The sequence below is a fragment of the Canis lupus genome, chromosome 35 (genome assembly GCF_011100685.1).
Source record: "Canis lupus familiaris isolate Mischka breed German Shepherd chromosome 35, alternate assembly UU_Cfam_GSD_1.0, whole genome shotgun sequence".
NCBI lineage: Eukaryota > Metazoa > Chordata > Mammalia > Carnivora > Canidae > Canis > Canis lupus.
Genome location: NC_049256.1, coordinates 23,930,153 through 23,956,414, shown reverse-complemented (window position 1 = coordinate 23,956,414; position 26,262 = coordinate 23,930,153). Strand labels below are relative to the sequence as shown.

Below are 26,262 nucleotides of genomic sequence, written 5' to 3'. Positions count from 1 at the left end.
CTTTAAAATATTTGACAGATAATTCTAAGATTTCTACCATTTCAGGGTTGGCCTCTATTGGTTATCTCTTTTTATTCCTTTTAAGAGTCTTGGTTCTTGTTGTGATGAGTGATCTTGGATTGAAAATTGAACATTTTAGGTATTAGATTCTGAGACTTTGGATCTTACTGAAACCTTTTATTTTAGCTGACCTCTCCTGACACTACTTTAGGAGGGAAATGAGATGGAGGGACACCCACCTCCTAACTCTCCTAATGGCCAACTTGGGTAGAAGTCAAGGATCTCCCTGAGCCTCCACTGATGCCTCTCTGGCTGGGGAGGTGGGGGGTAAAAGCGCCTAATTCTTGCTTCTCACTGTGGCCTCTACAGATGCTGGGGGATAGGGTGTCTCATTGTGGTGTTCTGATCCCATCTAGTAAGGATGGGGAGAGGTGCCATGTTACTGCCAGTTGGGACTGGATGTCCAGGCTCTCCCATGTTCTCCACTGACACTGAGGAGCAGGGATAGGAGACAGGATGGCCAAGATGAAAGTCCTGGTGAGGATGGGCCACAGTTTTTTCTGTGATGTGTGGCCGGAGTAGAAAGGCTATCGTCTAAACATTTTCTGTCTTGCTAGGCCACCCATTTCCTGGTCTTACGGTTAGAGAAAGCAGGCTTTTGTTGTGGCTTTTGTTTGTGTGTTTGGTCTATGCCCATTAGAGTTTCTAGGCAGCAGTCTCTTCTGGTATTCAGTGTGGGAACTATGAAGCAAAGAGAAAATGCAGAGAACTCACCAGTGTTGTCTTCAGGGCTTGAGTTCCCCAGCCACCTGTATGCTTACCTCCACCTTTCAGAGGCTTTTTTTATGCTCACATTGTGTACAACGTCCAGGGCTATTGGTTGTGCTTAGCAAGAGGAATAAATACATTTATTCCATCTTCCTGGAAGCAGAAGTCCTAGTGATATTAATTTTTATCACTTGGTTGAGATGGCATCTTCACATTTTCACACTGGAAAGTTAATAAGTATTTTCTACTTTTTAATTAGCAAGTAAATATTTTGTGGGGAAATTGAGGTAATGTAAACATCCTGTTTCTCATCAAGGTTTTACCCACTGGTTTTAGCAGCTATTGATAATTCTTGCCTGAAATAATTATTATGATGGTTGCCAATTTGTTTACCTGATTCTATCACTCTTTCGATATTTTTTGGCATTTTACTGTAAAATAGAGCCTTTCCTTCTTCCCCATTCATATATTTACTTCTATCCATATACCATTCATGGATTTCTACTTACATTATCATGTATCTTGATGCTTACCTTGTTCCAGATTCTGTTTCAAGCTGACTTTTGTGTCTGTTTTATCCACCTCGTTATTTTTTTTTTCACCTCGTTATTTAAAACCATGAATTCACCCAAGAATATCTCTGATTAAGATCCATCACCACAGGATTTGTTGTAGTATTTTCTGTGTCCGTATCTGCGATACCTTTCTCCAACAGTGAGAAGCCTGGCCATCATTCCCAATATGTATTCTTCATGCTCAGTCTCCTGGTTTGTGACCAGTTTCCCAACCACATTTGGCAAACCCTTCAGCCCTGGCACTGCTAGCTGAGTCCGTTTGGCCCAGAAACAAAGGAAAAAAACAAAACTAAACAGGAAAGGCCTCTTTAGCCCATGGAGGATTAATATCCTCAGTTGCTTGTGTATTTCGTTGAAATTTCTTGATTAGTATCTTTAAATTTGGAAACAGAATCACTTTTAGGGCCTGTTTTTAATTTTTTAAGTTTTGCTAATTTGGTAGGTGGAAAATGGTATTCTGTTTTAGGCTTAATTGGCATTTTAATTCATTAACAAGACTAAACATACTTATAAGTGTCTATCAACGATTTCTATTATGTCTACAATGAATCATGTATTTTGCCCATTTCTTCATCAGGATGTTTCTCTTGATGTGGAAGAATGACCGCTTAAAGATATGAGCCTGTCATGTGTCAGATGATTCTCAAGGTTATTTTTCTCTTCAGTTTGCTTCTTGTTTTTTTTTTTTTTTTTTTTCTTACCATGCAGAATGCTTCCATCTTTGTGTTAAGTGCATCATTCTGTTCTTTAATGGCTTATGCTTGTATGCTTTGCTTAGAAAAATCATTCTCACCCTGAGATGATGCAGTTATTACCTTCAGTTTGGTCTTAATTTTGTAGTTTCATGTTTTGCCTTTAACTCTTTAATTCATCTTGCATTCACTTTGGCATAGAGTGCTTTCGGGATCTGGGAAGCTCTTGTTGGTCACGCTAATTTCAAGTCTGTGTCCAGCAGGCCACGCTAGGATCTCCCCCTGCGAGAATGGGACCCTCCCCACCCCAGGGTTGTGCCAACACCACTGGTTGGTTACTGCACCCTTCATTCATCTACGTTGTAGATTATGTAGGCTTGAGTCTCTTTCTTTGCTCTTTATTCTGTTTCACTGATCTCTTTTGATTCCAATATCTTACTGTTTTAATTGTTGTAGCTTAAAAATACATTTTGGTATCTGAAGGATGCATCCTCTCCCTATACTTTTAATCCTCCCAGCAGTCTCCTATTTTGCTGACACATTTGCTTTTCAAAATTTACTTCAGAATTATTTTTTAATGTTAAATGACAGTATCTACCTCAGCTAGAGATGCAGATGCAATAAGTCTTAATCCCATAAAGTGACCAGGACAGTGGCTGGCAAGGTAAATATTCAATAAAGTTAATTATTATTTTTAAGTGACAAAAGTCCAACTTGAGCTATCTTTATTTTTTTAAGATTTATTTATTTATTTATTTATTTATTTATTTATTTATTTATTTATTTATTTAGATAGAGAGAGAGAGGGAGGCAGAGACACAGGAGGAGGGAGAAGCAGGCTCCATGCCGGGAGCCCGACACAGGACTCGATCCCGGGACTCCAGGATCGTGCCCTGGGCCAAAGGCAGGTGCCAAACCGCTGAGCCACCCAAGGATCCCCACTTGAGCTATCTTTAGACAAAAAGGAGACTTTATTGGCTCATGTAAGTGAGCACAGGGGCAGAGAGAGTCTAGGTGGTGTTTTTTCTCCATGGGAAGGACACAGGCCATCCAGAACTCAGCCTTCAAGCTGAAAATCCCCAAAGGGAAGAGGGTGTCTTCCACATAGCTCTGGATGAGGAGTCTCAGGGAAGGTTCTAACTGAGCTAGCTTTGATCAAACATGCATCTCGGAGCCAAACAAGGTGGTGGCAATGAGGATCAGTAAGTCCTTACAGGTAAATTAGTTTGGGGGTTCCTGGCTGGCTCAATTGGAAGAATGTACAGTTCTTCATCTCAGGGCTGTAGGTTTGAGCCACACGTGGAGAGGGCAGATATTACTTTAAGTGAATGAATGAATGAATGAATGAATGAATACATACATACATACATACATACACACATACATACATACTTATAAAGAAAGTTTAGGTCAAGGTTACCTGCGTGGCTCAGTTGGTTAGGCATCTGCCTTCGGCTCAAGTCATGATCTCCATGATCCCCAGGTAGAGTTCCCTGCTCAATGAGGACTCTGCTTCTCCCTCTCCCCCTGCAACCCCCCTCCACTCATGCCCTTCCTCTCAAATAAATAAATAAACAAATCTTTAAGAAAAAAAAATTATGTTGCTCAACTTGTACTTTGCCTGTTGTGGCGATCATAGTTCACCTCTAGATCATGGAAACCTCTCTGGCTAGCTTAGGCTGAGTTCTCCTCCAGAATTGGGGACATCGGTGCTGACAAACTGTGAGCACTGGAAGAGCAGTCTTTGGGCTAAGCTCCAGGAAGGCTTTGCAGGACGACACACAGAACTGGCCTGCCAGGGCCATCTGTGCCTAATCAAACAGCTACCTAGCTAATCAGCCACTTAGCTAAACAGGCCAAGCTAATCACCAGCTGCTAGCTTCAGAGCCAGCTGCCTCCTACACAGTCTGGAAAGGAAGAAGCCAGCACCTTGATTCTTGGCTCCAGAACCTTGTCACCTCAGCCAGGCTCCTTACTAGGAAAATGGGTGCTCTGTACTCTGTGAAGACTTGAGGGTCAGGATGGAATGGAGTAAGCCAGTCAACTGAGGAAGAACATTAAAATGTTATTTGTTTTCTTAAGATTTTATTTATGTGAGAGAGCGTGCAAACATGACATTGGGGATAGGAGCAGAGGGAAAGAAAGGGAGAAGCAGACTCCCCACTGAGAAAATGAGCCCCATGTGATGCAGGGCTCGATCCCAGGACACTGAAATAATGACCTGTACCAAAGGCAGACGCTTAACTAACTGAGCCACCCAGGTGCACTGAAATATAATGTTCTTTTGCCATCTTCTTTACATAATTTTAAAAGGGAAAGGATTTTTTTAACCCCCAAAAAGCGCAAAAGATATAATCTGACTCTAAAGTACAGGTAGGAACTATAAACTTATATAAATATAGATATAGATCTCAGTTTTTATATATCTAAGGTTCACCCTTGAACACCAGGTTTAGGGGGCACTGATCCCAGGCAGTCAAAAATCCAAATCTAATGCTGGATTCCCCCTCAAACTTACCTACAAATAGCCTACTGTTGACTGGAAGCCCTACTGATAAGTCAATTAACACTTATTTTGAATGTTGTATGTGTTATATCCTGTATTCTTCTAATAAAGCAAACTAAAGAAAGTGTTAGTGAGAAAGTGCATAAGGAAAATATATTTCTAGCACTCTACTATATTTTTTTTTCTACTATATTTAGTGAAAAAAAAGCTGCGTGTAAGTGGACCCGCGTAGTTCATATCTGTGTGTGTGTATGTGTGAATGTTATATGTGCATGTCTGTATTTCTCTCGCTTCTCTGATTTCTCACTGGATCGTTGAAAATCCTACCACAAACCAGTCAGTGAACTAGCCTTGGGGAAATCCTGTTCTACTGGTGCCCAGAGAAACGAAAGGGGGTGACATTAAATAAGTGAACTGGGTTACTACTTGATCAGCCGGTGTTTGCCAGGACAGAACCTGAGGTTCCCTGTTGTAGGGTGTTGTCTTGGGTTATGCCTGAGTTTTTATTATTTAACTTACTTATGCCTTCCTTCCATCGCCTCTCCTGCAGTGGGTGGGCTTGTTCCGGGCTGTGCCCTCTTGCCCCTTATCTCTGTATTTCCCTGCTCCCCAGCTGTTGCTTGAACACCAGGATGCCTACCAGGCCGGAGCCGTGTTCCCTGATGCGTTCTACCCCAGCATCTGCGAGAGAGGTAAGAGCAAGCCTTGCAGACCAAACGATGTCGCCTTCAGTTGGTTAACAGGAGCCGCCAGAACATAAGAAATCTAACACATTATATTTTCCACTGTCGTTGGTTACTGACTTAGTTCACATGACTGCGTTTTTCATTTTACCAAACCTTACCTACTTAGGCACAGAAGTTGTGACTGTTTTCCTGATCCTCCATGTCTTTACTTGCTTTACCGCTTTGTGGAGGGAGGGAAAAGATTTGAAAGAGATTGAAGGGTCTGGGTTCTTGTTCCCGCTGTGCTGTTAGCATGTGGCCTTCAAAAAGACCTTGCCCTGCTGAGTCAGTTTCCACACCTATAATGTAATAATAATGCCTGCCTTACCGCTTTACTGGATTTTTGTTGGTGTTAATTCATGTTATTTTGTCAAATGTTCTGCAGATCTAAGGTAGTGTTATCAGTAACCTGTGCTGATGGGGTGTATTGGTCAGGGCCCTTGCAAGCATGGATGGTGCACAGCAACAAGTGTAATTTGAGGGCTGTTTTATAAGGCAACCATTTATAAAGATATGGCCAAGATGTGAGAAAACTGCAGGGAAGAGTGCAGGGAGGAAGGAGTTACTGGAACTACATGGGGAGGCACCTTGAGGGGTGCTAGACCTTCAGTCAAGGACACAGCCAGCCCCCCCCATAACCCCAAAGCAGGGGATCTAGGAGAATGAGTACCCCCATTTCTCTCTCTCTCCCTTTTCTCTGGTCTCCTCTACGTTCTCCCCATTGGCCAAACCCAACCCAACCAGTGCAGACTGCTACACGAGCAAACTCAATTAGCATTATAAAATATATACTGATTATGAGGAATTTAATGCAGATTTATTAGATTTTCATGAGTTTTCCCAAATTTTCCCTTGATCCTACACATATCTACTTGCACAGCACCTGTCTTTTTTGATTAAGGGGCTCACCCTTTACTGTACTTTTACTGCATCTTAGAAAAGCAAATGTTCTTACTCATTTACCAAAGAAGCAGCTTCGTATTTATACTCTTATTGCTCAGTTTACCTTATACTGAATCAAATCTGTAACTACGAGAACAAGGATAACTGGCCTACCCAGGATTAGAAGCAGTCCCACTGACCCTCTATAAGCCACAGCTTGGCTGTGGGGATAGTGGCCTGCTGGCCATCACCATCCTGCAGGCCCTGCTTGGGCTAACTTTAGTTTCCGTTTAGTAGGATTACAGGGGGGAACAAAAGCTTTGCATTAATCTGGCAATTTGGTTAAGGGGAGGTTTGTCCAAAGAGTTGCTGCTGTACTTAATTTTGGATTTTTACTGAATTCTGTACAATACGAATTGTAAGTTTTATCTCTTGGAAAACTTAAAGCAAATCAAATTTCTTAGTTACAATGTCTTTGAAAGTCATTTGCAGAAAAACCAATGATTTAAAACTGGTTAGAATGTTTTTAACGACAGCAAAACGATTTGAACTGAGGGATCTGAACTCTGGAGTTTTGGTTTCAGTTGCCTCTTGTGGCATTTGACACCCCAGGACAAATGTGTGGCATTGGGAGGCTTAGAATAGATGCCAGGTCCTGTCCTTCCTACCCCTGCTGTGGGAATAAAGAGCTAGATGGGTACCCATTGACCCTCTCAGCTGACGCTTAGGGTCTGTGCCATTTTAAAACAACTGTTGTAAATTAAAATGCTTGATAGCCTTTGGAGTATCTACTTTTGTCTTTTGTGCTGTTAGGAAGGTGGACTGTGATGCACCAAGATGACACACATCCCCACACCTGTACCTCCACCCACCACCACCCCCTGCACCCCCTCACTCCACATCCCCCCAAACCTCCGTCACACCCACACCCCTACCCCTTTTATCCTTCCCTTTAGCACAGAAATTGAAAATACTTCAGCCTCCATAGCAGCCCATGATTCCAGATGCTCTGAGCCAGTTCCAGCTCCTTTCTCTCTCTCTCTCCCAGCTGGCTCTTCTGTTCTAGAGGATTCCTCTGAACATCAATAGAAGAAATGAAGAGGCTCAAAGGGAAGGGGGAGGACTGTGGGAGGTAGCCATGGGGGCAGATCTGATTGGGAATCTCCAGCTTTTTAAGAAAGACACCTGAGACCTGCTTTTGTTTCACCAGGGCAATTCCACGACGTGTCTGAGAGCACTCACTGGACCCCCTTTCTGAATGCAAGTGTTCATTACATCCGAGAGAACTATCCCTTTCCCTGGGAGAAGGTAGGCACAGCCCTCCAGCAAGTTCCTTGCTTGCATCTGCATTTATTCCATGTGTACCCCATCCCCACCCCAGGCTCTGGGAGGGCTGCTCACCCTTGTACCTTCAGTGCCAAACACTTGCATACACTACTTAGAAAAATGTGGTATGTCACTTGGTTATTTTGCTCCAAGAGTAATTAATCCGAAAGCTCTTCCAAGGCACTGCAAAACTTTTCAAAAAGTCCTTTAGTGATTTTTGTAACTAGAAAATATAACAACCCTGCCTCTGATTTTTGTTGTTGTTAAGTCTCAGTAATGGAAATCTTACTTATTAAAAATTGTAATAGGATCTTTTATAAAATAATCCAAGCACTACTGTCCCCACTGCCCTGTTCCCATGCACCTGTCCCCACTGCCCTGTTCCCATGCACCTGTCCCCACTGCCCTGTTCCCATGCACCTGTCACCACTGCCCTGTTCCCATGCACCTGTCCCCACTGCCCTGTTCCCATGCACCTGTCCCCCCTCTAATTTGCTTATTTGGCAGGACACAGAGAAATTGGTAGCTTTCTTGTTTGGAATCACCTCTCACATGGTGGCCGATGTCAGCTGGCACAGCTTGGGGATCGAACAAGGATTCCTTAGGACAATGGGAGCCGTGAGTACATGTCTTCAGGTTGATGACTCTATGGGGGTGACACTGCCCTTACCCAAGATTAAAAACCGGCCCTTTTAGAGGAAAGGAAAACTTGAGGTTTTCCAGAGGTCATGTAGAACCAAGATGTCTTGCCCAAAGCAGTATTAGATTTCCATCTGTTGCTATTTATTCCTTTTACTCTTCATGCTGCCCATAAGTTCATCAATTCATCGTGTGGCAGAACAAGTGATGTGCACTGCAAACAGTGATAAATGTGATGTTCTGTTTAGTCACAAACAATATTTGGGAAACGTCGTGTTTTCTTCGAGCCCTGTCTATTAATGAGCATACATAGAGCCTCCACTTAGTTCTATTTGAAAGTAATGGTTCCACATGTGTTTGTTCTTTTTACATTGTCTTTTAACATTTAAAAACCTTTTTCCTCCTGAGTGTAGCTGGCACACTGTTGCATCAGCTTCAGGGGTACGACAGTGATCGGACACCTCTGTACGTGATGCTGTGCTCACAAGCGTAGGTGCCATCTGGCCCCGTGAGGCACTACTGCATCCCGTTGACTATTCCTGTGCTGGCTCTCACCTGTGACTTCATTCCAATACCTCCCACTCCTCTCCACCCACTTTGGCCACATCTCCACCACATCTCCCCATGCTGTTTTTTTTGTTTTGTTTTGTTTTGTTTTTAATTTTCTACATGAGAATCTGTATCCCCAAACTGAAAATGGCGATCTTATTTCTGGTTCTGGTCACCAGTTGCTATTAATAAGGCCATTCTGTGAGAACCATACACTTGGACGCAGTAGAGATTGTGTGTATATCCTCTGAAGTGCAAATGTTTGCAATAGCCTCATTTGTTACCAGATATCAGTATACAGCTCAACTGCCACTATGATTTTTTTCTAACAAATAAAATAATAAAAATAAACGTTTTTTTCTTTTTTCTTTTTTTTTTTTTTTTTTTTTTTTTTTGGAAATTGAGTCCACCTATTCCATACCCTTAGCATTTCATTGGGTTAGGCATTCATATCCTCACTACTGCCCTGGCTGTGGGGTAGGGATTTGGGCTACAATTTGTGACACACACATGCTTGCACACATCATATGATTCTCTTTCTTTCTCAGGTTGATTTTCATGACTCCTATTCTGAGGCGCATTCGGCTGGTGACTTCGGTACTGTTTATTTACGTTTGCCAAAGTTTCTTTTGTGATAGTTATATCTCACTTGTTATGCAGTCACTACTGTACCATAAATCTGTTTTTTTCCCCATATTTTTACTAACCTTCTTTCTCCTTAACTGGGACCATTTCATGATGAATTAGGACTGGACTATGTAGTTCTCTTGAGTAAAAATGTCATTTTCATATTCCATGAAACAGGTGTTAAGTCACTTTGTGAAATATCTAATAACCAGGCAGGTATCTAGATAACAAGAGTGCTGATGCTTCTGGGAGCATCAGCTGGCAAGGATGTGTGTAGTTCATGGTAGGCTTGCTACACTATCTCTTTCTCATTCTTGTGTGTGTATATAAGCTTCAATTTATACTAAAAAATAAATATTTAAGGTAAAATATGTTATTTTTATCATATCTTCCCAGTACATATACTAACTAGCTTTCTATTTTAATACTTCAGTTGATCTATAGTATGGACATATCTCATTTGACATAGACATGTATTTCTGAAAAGTTGTATATGTGTATTTCTTTATAAAAAATTACATTTCATCATTGGCTTGTGTCATAATTTTGAAAAGCTTTACCTTCATATCAGCTTAAAATTCATTACCTAAAAAAGAAATTAATTACCTAATGTCACCTAGTACTTCAGCTTTAAATTGGTACACTCCATCTTTTTCCTTAGTGAATTACCTTTAAATAGCCAAAGTACGGGGTGAATGGTGTTTTTCTAAAAAATAACTTTTATGGTTCATCTTTTTCCTTAAAATGAAAAACTTGTTTATATGGGTGTTTCTTTCTTAATTCATGTCTTACTGGCTAAGATAAAGATGATCACTATTTCTTAAAGATATGATTCATCTTGTGTTAAAACAATGAACACAAATATGTGACAATGTAAGGGACTCACCACCTGGATTGTGCAAATCTGTGTTGAAAGAAGTATGCCATGTGTTGTCGCTAACTGACCAAATGTAAATATTTTTCTTATACCTCAGGTGGAGATGTGTTGAGCCAGTTTGAGTTTAATTTTAATTACCTTGCACGGCGCTGGTAAGAGCAATGTACACTTACATATGTGTTCCCTAAATGGTATTTAGAAGTTTGACCCTTTTCAATCCCCTTAGAAAATATAGCCTACAATGTAATTAGGATTATTCTGCATATGTAAAATTTGTAAAGTAAACTGGCAGATTAGAATAGTTTAAGTGGATGATTTGAATTTGTAACTTATACCTTATAAAAATGGGTATTTATAAAAAAATAAGATTGTGTACACCTGTGTAGCTACCACTTGGTTCAAAATCAGGCCTTACTGGTATCTTATGAGCTCCTTGCTTTCTCTGCTCGCCTTCTCTCCCACCAGGGTAACCACTACGATGGAGTCCCTGTTAACCATTTTGTTGCTTTTCTTTATAGTTGAATTCCTATGGATGTGTCCATATACAAAATAGTACATGGTTTTAATCTACAGATGAATAGAATTGCATAGCGAGTATTTTCAAATTTTGCTTACATTCCTGTTTCCAAGATACAATCACATTTATGTATTTGACTGTAGTTCATTTTCACTACTCTGTGGTCCTCCATTGTATAGATACACCAAATGAAATGCTCCATTCCAATGTGGATGGATATGTAAGTAATATGGAGTGTTTTTGCTTTATACGTAGTGTTGCTATGAACATTTTTGTACATACATTTGTGCACCAGAGGGGCATCTCTCTGGTAATCACCACTAGACATGGAATTAGTGGGTCATAGGATGTATGTACGTTTAACTTAAGTAAGCCCAAACTTTCAGAATCGTCTTCCCAATTGATACTCTCCTCAGGTTCATAGGGTAGTTCTACTTCTTCTGCATTGTCTAATACTTGGCATTGTCTGACCTAAAAATAGCCTGTTTGGTGTGTAATAAAATCTCATTAAAGTTTTAATTTGTATTTCTGAGATGACTAATGAGGTTGAATGTTCTTTCATATTTTATCAATCATTTGTGTTCAATATTAAGTGAAAATCTTGTTTAGTTTTCAGCCTCTTTTTCTGTTGGTTTGTTTGTCCTTTTTACTCAATTGTGAATGTTTCTTATATATTAGGGCTTCTAATTTTTGGCTGGTTTGTCATTTATTTGTTACAAATATCTTTTCACGGTTTGTGGCATGTCTTTTTACTTATGTATATCTTAATAAACAGCACTTAATTTTAATGTAGTTGAATATATCCATCTTTTCCTTTGTAATTTGTACTTTTGATGTCTTAAGAAATCCTTTGCTACCTTGAGGTCATGAGATTGATCATTCTCCTATTTAGCCTTCTGAGCTTTTATGGTTTTATTTTTTAAAACTTTGTCCTTCGTTTACCTGGAGTTAATTTTTTGTATATTCTGAGGTAGAATCTGATTGTTTTTCTGTAGATGTAAAAGATTATCCCCAAGTCAGGACACTTACCGGTAGTCTCCCCTTTCCTTACTGGTCTATAAGGCCCTCTCTGTCATACAATTTCACATGTATTTGGGTCCATTTTTGGGCTTTCTATTTTGCCCTATTGATCTAATTGTCTGTGAGCAATACTGATTTTTTTTTTTTTAATTACAGTGGCTTTAGGATAAATCTCTTTGGGCTGGTCTCTCAGCCTTTCCTTTGTCTTCAGACATACTTTGCCAATTCTTTTGCCTTGGCTCTTTCAAATAAAGTGAGAGGAGCAAGTTGCCATGTTCCAAGAAAAATCTTGTTGGAATTTTTATTAGAATTTTATTGAATCTAGAGATCCATTGGAAGAGCATTAACAACTTGGAAATACTGAGTCTTCACATCCTATACATTTTATTTAAAGTGCTATACATTTTATGTAAGCCCTTTTTAATGACTTTTATTAAAGTTTTATAAGTTTTCTCCCAAGGTCTTATGTGGTTTTATTTGATATCCTTGCAGAGACTTTTTATTTCCTACCATAAATGGTAACTTTTGGTACTAGTTTTATTTTCTAATTGTTGTTGCTGTATAGAAATGCAAGCAACTATCTAATTTTGATTTTTGTATCTAGCAACATTTCTAAGCTCCCTTATTTATTCTAATCTATCTGGAGATTTTTTTTTTTTTTTGAATTCCCTATAGACTCACAATGCATCATCTACAAATTGTGACCATTTTGCTTTTCCTTTTTCAATCTTTATAACTTTCTTTTTTCTGCTGTACCACATTGGATAATATTTTCAGTACAAAAGAAGTGGTGATACTGTGATCTTACAGAGAATGCTTTCAAAATTTTATCAAATAGAATGTTTGCTATGGGTTTTGTGAATATCAACTTAGGCAGTTTCCTTCTATTTTAGATTGATGTTAGTTGTTATTATAAATTAACTTCATATGTGTTGAACTTAGCCTGCATCTGTTGAAATAGTTATCTCTTTCTTACCTGTTAATATAACAATTATACTGATCTATTTGCTAATATTTAATCAAGTTGAATTCGTGGGACAAAACCAACTTTGCGATAGTATATTTTCTTTTTAATATCTGTTGCATCTATTGCTGCCTGAGGTTTTTGCATTTTTATTTATGGGTGAGTTTGTACTATAATTGTCCTTTATTCTGTCTTTGTTTGGTTTTAGTATCAAGGTTATGCTAGCTTCATGACATCAGGTGGAAAGTGTTCCTTTTCTTTTCTCTGAAGTCTACGTAAAATCAGAACTTGAATGTTTGGTAGAATTTGTAAAGCTCTCTAGGCCTAGTGTTATCTTTGTGGGGACTGCTTAAAAACTTCTGTCATGGTTATAGGACTACATAGTTTTTCAATTTCTTCTTAAGGAGTTTTATTTTCTAGGGTTTTTCCTTTTCATCTGAGTGTTTAAACATCATGGCATGAGATTGTTCATAATTTTTTCTAATTATGTCTCTTATTTGTGCTTGTGTTACCTTGTTATCCATAATATTCTTTATCCTGACTTTTCATATAATTTTCAACTGTTAATCTAATCTAATATTTTTCAGTTTCATTATTTTAAAAACAAACTTTTGGGTTTACTGGTCCTATTATGTGTCCATTTTCTCTTTCATTACTTTTTACTCATATATTTATTTTCTTTGAGTTCCTATGAAATTTGTGGAGTCTTTTTAAAAGTGTTTTAATTTGTGGTGCCTGGTTCAATCAGTTGAACATCTGCCTTCAGCTCAGGTGATGATCCCAGGGTTTGGGATCAAGCCCTGTGTTGGGCTCCCTGCTCTGTGGGGAACCTGCTTCTCCCTCTCCCTCTGCCTGCCACTCCTGTGGCTTGTATGAATGCACTCTCTCTCTCTTTCAATCTCTCTATCAAATAAAAAGAATCTTTAAAAAATGTTAATGCTTTAAAAAATTAAGTGTTTTAATTTAATTTCAGTATAGTTAACATGCACTGTTATATTACTTTCAGGTGTATAACATAGTGGTCCAACAGTTCTATACATTACTCGGTGCTCATCATGATAGGTGTACTCTTAATGCCCATCACCAAACCCCCCATCCCTCCACCCCCTCCCCTCTGGTGACCATCAGTTTGTTCTCTATAGTGAAGAGTCTATTTCTTGGTTTGTGTCTTTCTCTCTTTTTTCCCCTTTGCTCATTTGTTTAATTTATTAAATTCCACATATGAGTGAGGTCATATGGTTTTTGTCTTTCTCTGACTATTTAACCTAGCATTATACTCTCTAGCTCCACCCATGTTGTTGCAAATGGCAAGATTTCATTCTTTTTTATGGCTGAGTAATATTCCATTGTATACATACATCACATTTTCTTTCTTTTTTTTTTAATTTTTATTTATTTATGATAGTCAGAGAGAGAGAGAGAGAGAGAGAGGCAGAGACACACAGGCAGAGGGAGAAGCAGGCTCCATGCACTGGGAGCCCGACGTGGGATTCGATCCTGGGTTTCCAGGATCGCGCCCTGGGCCAAAGGCAGGCGCCAAACCACTGCGCCACCCAGGGATCCCTATCCATTCATCTATTGGTGGACACTTGCACTGCTTCCATAACTTGACTTTTTTTTTTTTAAAAGATTTTATTTATTTGTTTATTCATGGGAGACACAGAGAGAGAGAGAGAGAGAGGCAGAGGCATAGGCAGAGGGAGAAGCAGGCTCCATGCAGGGAGCCTGACGATAACTTGGCTTTTCTAAATAATGCTGCTGTCTATGCAGGGGTGCATGTATCTCTTTCAATTAGTGTTTTTGTGTTTTGGTGGTAAACACCCAGTAGTGCAATTGCTGGGTAATACGGCAGTTCTGTTTTTAACTTTTTAGGAACCTCCATACTGTTTTCCTGAGAGGCTGCACCAGTTTGCATTCCCACCAACAGTTAGGGTTCCGCTTTCTCCACATCCTCACCAACATCCTTTGTTTCCTGAGTTGTTAATTTTAGCCATTCTGAGAGGTGTGAGGTGATAGTTTTGATTTGCATATCCCTGATGATGATGATGAACATCTTTTCATGTGTCTGTTGGCCATCTGTGTGTCTTCTCTGGAGAAATGTCCATGTTCTTTGCCCATTTTTAATTGGATTATTTAGTTTTTTGATGTTGACCTATATCAATTCTTTATATATTTTGGATATTAACCCTTTATCATATATGTCATTTGCAAATATCTTCTCCCATTTGATAGAATATCTTTAAGCTTTGCTGATTGTTTCTTTCACTGTGCAGACCTTTTTATTTTGATGAATTCCCAATAGTTTATTTTTGCTTTTATGTCCCTTGCCTTAGAAAACATGCTTAGAAAAATTTTGCTATGGCTGTTATCAGAGAAATTACTGCCTGTGCTCCCTTCTAGGACTTTTATGGTTTCAGATCTCACATTTAAGTCTTTAATCCATTTTGAGTTTATTCTTCTGTATGGCATAAGAAAGTTGTCCAGTTTCATTCTTTTGCATGTTGCTGTCCAGTTTTCCTGACACCATTTGTTGAAGAGACTTTTCCCATTGGATATTCTTTCCTGTTTTGTTGAAGATTAATTGAACATATAGCTGTGGGTTCATTTCTGGGTTTTCTGTTCTGTTCCATTGATCAATGTGTCTATTTTTGTGCCAGTATCATACTATTTTGACTGCTGCAGGTTTGAAATCTAACCTGAAGTCCAGAATTGTGATGCCTCTAGTTTGCTTTTCTTTGTTTCAAGACTGCTTTGGCTATTTGGGATCATTTGTGGTTGCACACAAATTTTAACATTGTTTATTCTAGCTCTGTGAAAGATGCTATTGGTATTTTTATAGGGATTGCATTTTTTTTTTTTTAAGTGGGCTCCACAGTGAGCCCAACATAGGTCTTGAAATCACCACCCTGAGATCAAGACCTGAACTGAAGGATGCCTGGGTGGCTCAGATGGTTAAGTGTCTGCCTTCAGCTCAGGTCATGATCCTGGGGTCCTGAGATTGGGTCCTGCATGGGCTTCTTGCTCAGCGGGGAGCCTGCTTCTCCCTTTGCCTGCCATACCCCCTGCTTGTATTCTCTCTCTCTCTCTGACAAATAAATAAATAAAATCTTAAAAAAAAAAAAAAAAAAAAAAGGCCTGGGATGCCTGGGTGGCTCAGCAGTTGAGTATCTGCCTTTGGCTCAGGGCATTGATTCCAGGGTCCCGGGATCGAGTCCTACATCGTGCTTCCTGCATGAAGCCTGCTGCTCCCTCTGCCTATGGCTCTGGCTCTCTCTCTCTCTGTGTCTCTCATGAATAAAATAAAATAAAATAAAATAAAATAAAATAAAATAAAATAATAAATAAAATAAAATAAAATAAAATAATAAAATAAAATAAAATAAAATAAAATAAAATAAAATAAATAAAAAAATAAATACCTGAGCTGAGATCAAAAGCCAATCACTTAACCAACTGAGCCACCCAGGCGCCCTGGTAAGGAATGCATTAAATGTGTAGATTACCCTGAATAGTATAGACATGTTAGCAAATATTCTTCCAATCCATGAGCATGGAATGTCTTCCCACTTCTTTGTATCATAGTCAGTTTCTTTCATCAGTATTTTATAGTTTTCAGAGTAGCAGTTTTTCACTTCTTTGGTTAAGTATATTCCCAGATATTTTATCGTTTTTAGTGTAATTGTAAATGGGATTGTTTTCTTAGTTTCTCTCTCTGCTACTTCTTTATTAGTATATGGAAATACAACAGAATTTTGTACATCAGCTTTTGTATATTGTGATCCAACTGAATTCATTTATCAGTTCTAGCAGTTCTTTGGTGGAGTCTTTAGGTTTTTAATATATAGTATCATGTCATCTGCAAATAATGAAAGTGTTATTTCTTCTAATCTGGATACCTTTTATTTCTTTTTGTTTGGTTGCTGTGGGTAGGACTTCCAGTTCTATTTTAAATAACAGATGAGAGTAGACATATTCCTCTTATTCCTGACCTTAGAGGAAAGGCTCTCAGTTTTTTACCAGTAAGTATGATGTTAACTGTGGGTTTTTCATATATGGCGCTTATTATGTTGAGATATGTTCCCTCTAAATCTACTTTGTGGAGAGTTTTTTTTATCACGATTAGATGTTCTACTTTGTTGAATGCTTTTTCTGCATCTATTAAAATGACCATATGATTTTTCTTTCTCTTATTGGTGTGATGTATCATGTTGACTGATTTGCAAATATTGAACCACCCTGTCAACCCAAGAATAAATCTTACTTGATCTTGGTGGATGGTTTTTAAAAATGTATTACTGGATTTGGTTTGCTTTCAGTGAGGAATTTTGCATCTGTTTTCATGAGAGATACTGGTCTATAGTTCCCTTTTTCTTGGTGTCTTTTTTTTTTAAGATTTTATTTATTTATTCATGAGAGAGACAGAGAGAGAGAGGCAGAGACATAGGCAGAGAGAAGCAGGCTCCATGCAGGGAGCCTGATGTGGGACTCAATCCCGGCACTCTGGGATCACGCCCTGGTCTGAAGGCAGAGGTGAGCCACCCAGATGTTCTGTTTTTTGGTGTCTTTACACCTTGGTATCAAGGTAATGCTGGCCTCATAGAATGAATTTGGAAGTTTTCATTCCTCTTTTATTTTTTGCAATAGTTTGAGAAGAATAGGTATTAACTCTTCTTTAAATGGTTGGTAGACTTTGCCCAGGAAGCCATCTGGTCCTGGACTTTTGTTTGAGAGTTTTTTGATTACTGATTCCACTTCATTGCTAGTAATCAGTCTGTTCAAATTTTCTATTTCTTCTTGTTTCTGTTTTGGTAGTTTATATGTTCTAGGAGTTTATCCATTTCTTCTAGGTTGTCCAGTTTGTCAGCATACAGTTCTTTGTGTTTCTGTGGTTTCATTTGTTATTTCTTCTCTATTTTTTTTTTTTTTGTTTATTTAAGACCCCCTCCCCAATTTGGGCAAGTAGTTTATCAATTTTAATCTTTCCAAAGAATCCACCCATGGTTTCATTGATCTGTTCTATTGTTTTTTAATTTCTATATCCTTTATTTCTGCTGTAATCTTTATTATTTCCTTCCTTCTACTGGTTTTGAGGATTTGTTTGCTCTTTTTCTAGCTCCTTTAGGTGTAAGGCTAGGTTGTTTATTTGATACTTTTCTTCTTTTTTTTTTAATTTTATTTAGTCATTAATGAGAGAGAGAGAGAGAGAGAGAGAGGCAGAGACACAGGCAGAGGGAGAAGCAGGCTCCATTCAGGGAGCCTGACGGTGGGACTCGATCCCAGGTCTCCAGGATCACGCCCTGGGCTGAAGGCAGTGCTAAACTGCTGAGCCAGCTGGGCTGCCTTCTTCTTTATATATATATAATATATATATTAATTCATGAGAGACACAGAGAGAGAGAGGCAGAGACCTAGGCAGAGGGAGAAGCAAGGAGAAACTGATGCGGGACTCGATTCTGGGACTGTGAGATCAAGCCCTGAGCTGAAGGCAGACGCTCAACCACTGAGCCATCCAGGCATCCCAAGAGACTTTTCTTCTTGAAGTAGGTCCTGCATTGCTGTATGCTCTCCTCTTAGAACAGCTTTTGCTGCTTCCCAAAGATTTTGTAGTGAGTTTTCGTTTGTTTCTGTGTAATCTGTAATTTATATTTTGATTTCTCAGTTGACCGATTTATTGTTTAGTAGCATGTTATTTAACTCTAGGTATTTGTGTTCCTTCCAGATTTTTTCTTATAATTTCTAGTTTCATAGCATTGTGGTCAGAAAAGATGCATGGTGTGACTTGGATCTTTTTGAGGAGGCTTGTTTTGTGGCCTGATATATGATCTCTACTGGAGAATGTTCGAAGTGCACTTGAAAAGTATGTGTTTGCTTGTTGTAGGATGGACTGCTCTGAATGTATCTGTTAGATCCATTTGGTCCAGTGTGTCATTCAAAGCCATTATTCTTTCTTTTCTTTTTCTTTCTTTTCTTTTTCTTTTCTTTTCTTTTCTTTTCTTTTCTTTTCTTTTCTTTTCTTTTCTTTTCTTTTCTTTTCTTTTCTTTCTTTCTTTCTTTCTTTCTTTCTTTCTTTCTTTCTTTCTTTCTTTTCTTTCTTTTCTTTTCTTTCTTTTCTTTCTTTTCTTTTCTTTTCTTTCTTTTCTTTCTTTTCTTTCTTTTCTTGATTTTATTTATTTATTCATGAGAAACACAGAGAAAGATGCAGAGACAAGGCAGAGGAAGAAGCAGGCTCCCCATTGGAAGCCTGATGCAAGACCCGATCCTAGGACCCTGGGATCACAACCTGAGCCAAAGGCAGATGCTTTTTTTTTTTTTTTTAAGATTTTATTATTTACTCATGAGAGACACACAGAGGCAGAGACACAGGCAGAGGGAGAAGCAGGCTCCATGCAGGGAGCCTGATGTGGGACTCGATCCCAGGACCCCAGGATCACGACCTGAGCTGAAGGCAGAAGCTCAACCACTAAGCCACCCAGGCGCCCAAGATGCTTAATCTCTGAGCCACCCAAGTGTCCCTAAAGCCAATGTTTTCTTGATTTTCTATTTGGATTATCTGTCCATTGATGTAAGTGGGGTGTTAAAGTCCCCTACCATTATTGTATTATCAATTACTTCCTTTACATTTGTTATTAACTGGTTTAGATGTTAGGGTGTTCCCATGTTAGTTGCATAAATATTTACAAAGATATTTACAATATCTTCTTGTTGAATTGTCACCTTTTTGATTACATAGGGCCTTTCTTTGTCTCTTGTTATACTGTATTATTTTTATTTTTTATAGTGTTTGTTTTAAAGTCTATTTTGTCCAGGATAAGTATGCTACCCTAACTTGCTTTTGCCTTGCATTTGCATGACAAATGTTTCTCCATCTCCTCACTTTTGGTCTGCAGGTATCTTTCTATCTGAGAGGAGTCTCTTGTAAGCAGCATGTAGATGGGTCTTGTTTTTTTGTTTTTTGTTTTTATCCATTTTGTCACCCTATGTCTTTTGATTGGAGCCTTTAGCCCATTTACATTCCAGGTAATTAGTAATAGGTATGTATTTAGTGCCATTTTGTTACTTATTTTGGGGTGCTTTTTATAGTTTTTTTCTGATCCTTCTCTTGCTCTCTTTTCTCATGATTAGTTGGATTTCTGTAATATACTTGGATTCCTTTCTCTTTATTTTTTGCAAATGTATTAGTGGTTTTTGACTTGTGGTTACCATTAGGTTTATATATAACATCTTCTGCATATAGCAGTCTGTAGTAAGCCAATGATTGTTTAATTTGAAACCATCTTTACTCCCTCCACTCCCATTTTCAGGATATGGTGTCATAATTTACATCCTTTTATTTTGCAAATCCTTTGACTGATTTTTACAGATATACTTATTTCTACTGCTTTTGTGTTCCCTACTTTTCATACTCTCACTTATGGTCTCTCCTTTCCACTCAAGGATTCCTTTTTTTCTTCAGGGCTGGTTTATTGGTCATGAACCTTTTTAGTTTTTGTTTCCCTGGAAATTCTTTATCTTTCCTTCTATTCTGAATGACAACCTTGCAGTATAGAATATTCTTGGCTGCAGATTTTACCCATTTAGCACTTTGAATATATCATGCCACTGTCTTCTTGCTTGCAGTTTCTGCTGAAAAATTAGCTGGTAGCCTTATGAAAAATTACATTTTTCTTCTATGTAATTGTCTTTTTTTCTCTTGCTGCTTTTAAATTATTTCTTTATCATGACTTTTTGCCATTTTAATTAATATGTGTCTTGGTTTGGATTACCTTGAGTTTTGGGAGGATATCGCTGTGCCTCCTGCATGTCAATATCTGTTTCCTTTCCCACATTAGGGAAGATATCAGCTATTATTTCTTCAAATAAATTTTCTACTCCCCCCCCCCCCTTCTCTCTCTTCTACTGGGATCCCTATAATGTGAATGTCATTATGCTTCATGGAGCCACTGAGTTCTCTAAGTCTATTCTTGTTTTGCATAATTCTTTCTCTCTCACCTGCTCAGCTTGGTTAATTTCCATTACTCTGTCTTCCAGGTCATTAATTTGTTTTTCTGCTTCCTCTAGCTTGCTATTTATTCTATCAAGTGTATTTTTACTTTGGATTATTGTGGTCTTCCTCTCCAATTTTTTTTTTCCCCTCCATGTTCAGGATCTTCTAATGTCTTCTAGTATTTTCTCAAGTCCAGGGAGTACCTTTATGATCATTACTTTAAATTCCCTTCTGGTCATATTATTTATCTCTGTTTTGCTTAGGTCTCTTACTGTGATTTTTGTCCTGTTCTTTCATTTGGGACATATTCTTCTGTCTCCTCTCTGTTTTTCTGTGTTAGGAAGGTCAGCTGCATCTCTTGCTCTTAAAAGTAGTAGGCAGAGGTATGCACTTTTTTTAAAAAAATTTTATTTATTTATTTATTTACTTACTTACTTACTTTGAGGTATGCACTTTTAAGATGATGGTGTGGGTCCTCTTCCATGGGGGACCTGCAGCCCCAAAGACCGGGGCTCACTGGGGCTGCTCCATGACTCATGAAGGCAGTGGTGTGCTGCTTCAAGCTGTGTACCCTAGGCCTCTTCCACAGGGGATGCACAGCTGCTGTGGAGAAACTGAGGCTGCTCTGCACAGTACACACGGGCAGAGGGTACAGTTTTAGCAAGGTGCACAAGTCCTCTCTGGGAGGTTGAGAGACACAGTGTTGGCAAAGTTTGTACTTGTGTTCTGGGGGAGGGGATCTGCAGCACTGGGATTAAGATGGGCCCTGCTGGAGGGGGCAGAGTGTGGTGTATGCAAGTTGGGTAGTAAAGTCTGGTGCTGTGCTGGTTCCCATATTTGTTTATGCTGGTGAGTGGGGAGGGAAATGGTGCCTGCCAGTTCTCTGTTCCTAGAAAAGTTCCTCAGTGAACTCTGAGATTAGTAACTCACTCTCCCTCTTTTATGCCCCCTACTTTTTTTCCTCTACACTTTTTAAACTACTGCTTCTGTGTTCTATCTCTGCAGATTGTTTGTCATGCTATCTCTCTAAGGGCAGAGACTCAGCTTCTTGTCACCCTCTGGGCTCTTCTAAAGCCACGCCCACTGATTTTTTTTTTTTTTTTTTTTTTTTTAAGTTCCAGTCTTTATGTTCCACTGGCTAGCACTCAGAAAATTCAGCTGCTCTCATTTTCAAAACCAAATGTTATGGAGCTATAGCTCACTCTTGAAGGCTCCCCAGTGTGATGATCTGCTGGTGATCTGATGATCACCCCACCCCAAAACCATGGCTTCCTCCCCCTGGTGGCCAGACCTGTGGGGTTTAGCACCCCCACTACATCTCTGCACTTTCTACTCTCCTCGATGTGGACTCTTCACTACATTTAGTTGTGGCGTTTCTTCTCCCAGTCTTTGTTGTTGTTGTTGTTGTTTTAATTAATTAATTAATTTTAGTAATCTCTATCTCCAACATGGGGCTCAAACTCACAACCCTGAGATCAAGAGTTGCTTGCTCTTCCAACTGAGCCAGCCAGGCACCACTCTTCTGCCATTCTTTGGGTTGTTTTCTGGGTTGTTTGCATTGATGTGATGGTTGTTTAGTTATATCTGTGAGATGAGATCAATCTAGGGTCCTCCTACTCTGCCATCTTTGCCAGGAGTCTCCTGTTGAGCCTTGATTTAAGGTCCAGCATATAATCAACTCTTATAAATATCCCATCTGTGTTTGAAAAGAATGTTCTCCAATTTTTTACCTAATGTTACATATATGCTTATTTGTGTAAGCTTATTAAATTTACTGTTACAAGTATAAATAAAATAGCCTTTTTATTTTATATTAGGTCAATCTAATAACTACTGAGAGAAAAACCTTGTTAAAAAATTTCCCTTTGTGGATATTTTTTCCATTTCTCCTTGAAGTTCTGTCAAATTGGTGTTTATTGTTTTAAAGATATGTTGGCAGGTACCTTCCAGTGTAAAAATCTTATGTCTTTCTGGTGAGTTGACCTTTCGTCATGATATACTGACCCTTCTCATCTCTAATGAATGCTTACTGCCTTCAAGTCTACTTTAGCAACTCTTACTGTAGTCATGCTGGCTTACTTGGTTATGTCCCACAGTTCTCTAATTACTCATGGCTGGACATAGAGTTGCATCTCCATTGAGGGTTTGTCTGGATTTCTGAAGGCTGCCTTGAGGCACATTAATCTAAGACCACATTGAATTACATTCAGCCCTTGAAGTTTTCTTGATTACAGATGAATGCAGACAGACCATTTGTGGGACTGGTAGTAATTACCAATTTTAGTGGGAGAGATATTTTGCCCTTCTCTATCTATTGTCAAGATGAAGACCAATTTCTTTGTTGTTCTTTTTAATAGGTTGGGTTTGTTTCTACCTAATACTCATGCATAGGGTATAGCCTTTAGTGGAGTCTCCTCTGAGATGGGCTGCTTTGGCTAGTTCCTACACTTCAGCCCACATCTGCATACAACGCAGCCATCGGAAAAAATCTCCAAGTGCTCAGGGCAAAGGCTGGCTTCTGCTCTTACCTCTTAAAGTTTCCAGTTTCAATTTGTGCTGCCTTTGGAAATTTTTCACTTCCTTGCTAGCACTATGATTCATCTAAAAAAATATTTTTGTTATTTTGTTCAGCCTAGAGCTATTTTTATTGGGAGGACCACTCTGATGCTCTTGTAAATTAAAAAGTGGATATCTCCATAGATTCTTCTTATACATATACTATAATCACATTTTATTTGGTTGTGGTTTCTGTCCAGTATAGTCAAAGGCTTCAGAAATCCAGATGGAAGATGGTTCAGCATTAATCTCATGTATGCTACTCTTCTTCCAACTGAAATCATGAGTAGCTGTCAACCAAAAGTCTGACTTGGAATTCTCTTTGGCATTTTACACTGTGTATTTTAAAACCAGGATTTGGGGATATTTTTAAAAATAATAACTTTTGGGGCACCTGGATGGCTCAGTCGGTTAAGCATCTGATTCTTGATTTTGGCTCAAGTCCTGATCTCAGCCCTGTGTTGGCTCCACACTGGGCATGGGGCCTTCCTAAAACCCTCTCTCTCCCTCTCTTCCTCCCCTCCTTGCTCTCTCTCTCTTTCTCAAAAAATAATAGTAATAACATTTGAGAATAATTCAGTGCTCCAAAAAATAAAAATATATTGCTTCTTGAACTGTGAATTCACAAGACTAAACTTCCTTTTCATACTTTATAGTTAGTTTTCTGTCTTCAAATGTACCTTCATAAATACTGAATTAAGTTTGCTCTGCAACTTTAGGGAAGTCAATTCACTTTTCTGTGCTTTAGTGTCCTCTTATGTCCAGTGGGTACCTGGGCTTGTAGGTAGGATTAAATAAATAGTTCACCGAAAGCCCTGGCATGTAATAATCATGCCTAAATCCTCTTTAATTTCAGAATCTTATTTTATTCCAATGCTTTTCTCAGGTATGTGCCCATTGAAGATCTGCTGGGAATTTACAAGAAACTCTATGGCCGAGAAGTCATCACCAAAAGTGCAATTGTTGACTGTTCATACCTTCAATTCTTGGAAATGTAGGTGTGACCCAGAGGAGAATTTTTAGCTGATTTTCATGTGAATTTCCTTAGCGCACTTTTTGATATTTCAGTTTCCTGAGTTGGAGTTTGGATTTCTGGATTTTTGCTTACTTGAAAGCAGTTGCATGAGAGTAGATAGATGTTGATGGAGCTTCTTCTTTATTTGCTTCACTTCTTTGTACAAATCAAACTCAACAGGCAAAAAATTTTGTTCATGTTGCAGGTATGGTGAGATGTTAGCTATTTCCAAGGTAAGGGTTTTATTCTTCAAAATTTTAAAGGATTATAAAGATACCAGAAAGAGCACCTATTGATAAGTCTTCTTTTTCTGTGCCATAGCTTTATCCCACTTTCTCCAGAAAGTCCCCATTTTTGGTGGAACAATTCCAAGAATATTTCCTGGGGGGACTGGATGACATGGCGTTTTGGTCCACTAACATCTACCGTCTGATGAGCTTCATGTTAGAGAATGGGACCAGGTGAGATACTGCCGTCCCTCCTCGACCAGCCACTTCTGCCTCTTCCCTCCCTTCCCTGGTGCTGCTCTCACATTTCCAATTGGCAAATGCAAAGGTCTCAAGAAGTGCTAGCCTGTCCTAACTAAGGAGGAGAAGAATGGAAATGGTCATCTCAGAACCCAGATGCACTCCTATCTGGTGACATGTGCTGCTGTCTCCTGTTTTAGGGACAGAGAGGAGGGGGATCTTGAAGAACTGTGGCTGTGTCTCTTCTTCAGGGAGGACTGGTGCTGTGCACAGGCTCCAGCAGCCTGGCTCAGTGAGCCTCCTCTCCCCCTGCTGCCATCTCAGGTTCAAAGGGTTTCAAAGAGCACTTCACTGACCCAAGTAAAATCAGAAATGGGTGGATTTGTAAATCACAGCCTTCTGGTGGAGTCTGACATTCAGCCCATATAGAATGGTGTCTGGGTTCCAGCTCCTTTTCTGCTCCTGCCCTGCATGTCCAGGATGAGTGTTAGCCAGAGACGTGAACCAGGGCATGTAGACCAGGGTAGACTGCAGTACCCTACTTCCAGCTGCAATAGACCTGTAGGCTCACAGTCTCCCTGCTGTAGGAGAGAGCTAAGGATCCTCTCAGATCCAGCTTACAACCAGTCCACTGTGTGTGCAGCCCTCCCAGGCTGCCAAACCAAGTGGGGTGTGGTGGGGGTCTGGAGAGGGAGCAGTGGAGGGAGTACCCCATGCAGGAAAGGGCAGGGTGTGAAGCTCAAGCAGCAGCCATGCAGTGGGAAAGATGGTTCTAGAGCTGAGTCTGCACCAGGCAGTTGTTCCAGGCTGAGGAGCGTTGGGCAGATGTTCTAAATTGGAGGGGCCTGAATACTTGTAACTTTAGGATATTCTATGCTGGATGATGTTCTTTTGCCCTTAATAGCATTTGCTAGTATTAAAAGAATGTTGACCATAATTATACATTGTGATTTGAAACAAAATTCCCTTGCATGATAAATTTGACATTAGGCTGTAAATATTAAACCTGTTTTAAACAGTTGGTAAACAGTAACATAAATAATCCAATATAAATACTATTTTTTAAAATAATGAAACAAGCCTCCTGTGAACGCTCCAGGCTCTCCTTCTGTGGCTGTGTGTTTTTAGATGCACACAATGATAGAGGATGGGCTTTGGAATTTGCAAGACCTTCCTCTCACTGCTGAGTTATCCCAAGCAAGTAGCTAAACCTCCCTAAGCTTTGTTTTCTCATCTGTGAAATGGGGTGAATAATAATTCTCCCTTTATCATGGGGATGTTGGGAGGAGCATGTGAGGTCACTCTGTAAATGATTTAGCATGTAGGAAGCACTTAATACATGTTGGCTACTAGTATTATATTTTTTATTGGAAGGAAGTTAAGTTTATATTGGTCATGTGAGTGTGAATGACCTGCATTTATTTGTTTTATAAAATCCATGTGTAATGGTCCTTAAGTGGAGAACAGCTGTGGTGTTTGTTTGGTTGTCCAAACAGCTCAGACGGCTAGACTTTATTCTTCCATTAGGAGAACTATTTGAGAAGAAATAGATTTGTCTCTTGATATTCTAACT

The 26,262-nt window shown here is 39.2% G+C and overlaps 1 protein-coding gene across 5 annotated transcripts in view; it reads left to right on the top strand.

Annotated features, from left to right (window-relative positions):
* Positions 1–26,262, top strand: part of GPLD1 (glycosylphosphatidylinositol specific phospholipase D1) — a 61,322-nt gene that overhangs the window by 11,620 nt on the left and 23,440 nt on the right. For all 5 annotated transcript variants that reach the window (XR_005384402.1, XR_005384403.1, XM_038584272.1 and 2 more), the window contains 8 exons: positions 5,155–5,233; positions 7,359–7,456; positions 7,982–8,092; positions 9,211–9,259; positions 10,264–10,318; positions 24,094–24,201; positions 24,428–24,455; positions 24,544–24,683. Coding sequence is in view for 3 of the 5 variants with exons in the window: in XM_038584272.1 (XP_038440200.1) it covers positions 5,155–5,233; positions 7,359–7,456; positions 7,982–8,092; positions 9,211–9,259; positions 10,264–10,318; positions 24,094–24,201; positions 24,428–24,455; positions 24,544–24,683 (668 nt within the window). In the remaining 2 variants the exon portion in view is untranslated. The remainder of the gene's footprint in view (positions 1–5,154; positions 5,234–7,358; positions 7,457–7,981; positions 8,093–9,210; positions 9,260–10,263; positions 10,319–24,093; positions 24,202–24,427; positions 24,456–24,543; positions 24,684–26,262) is intronic.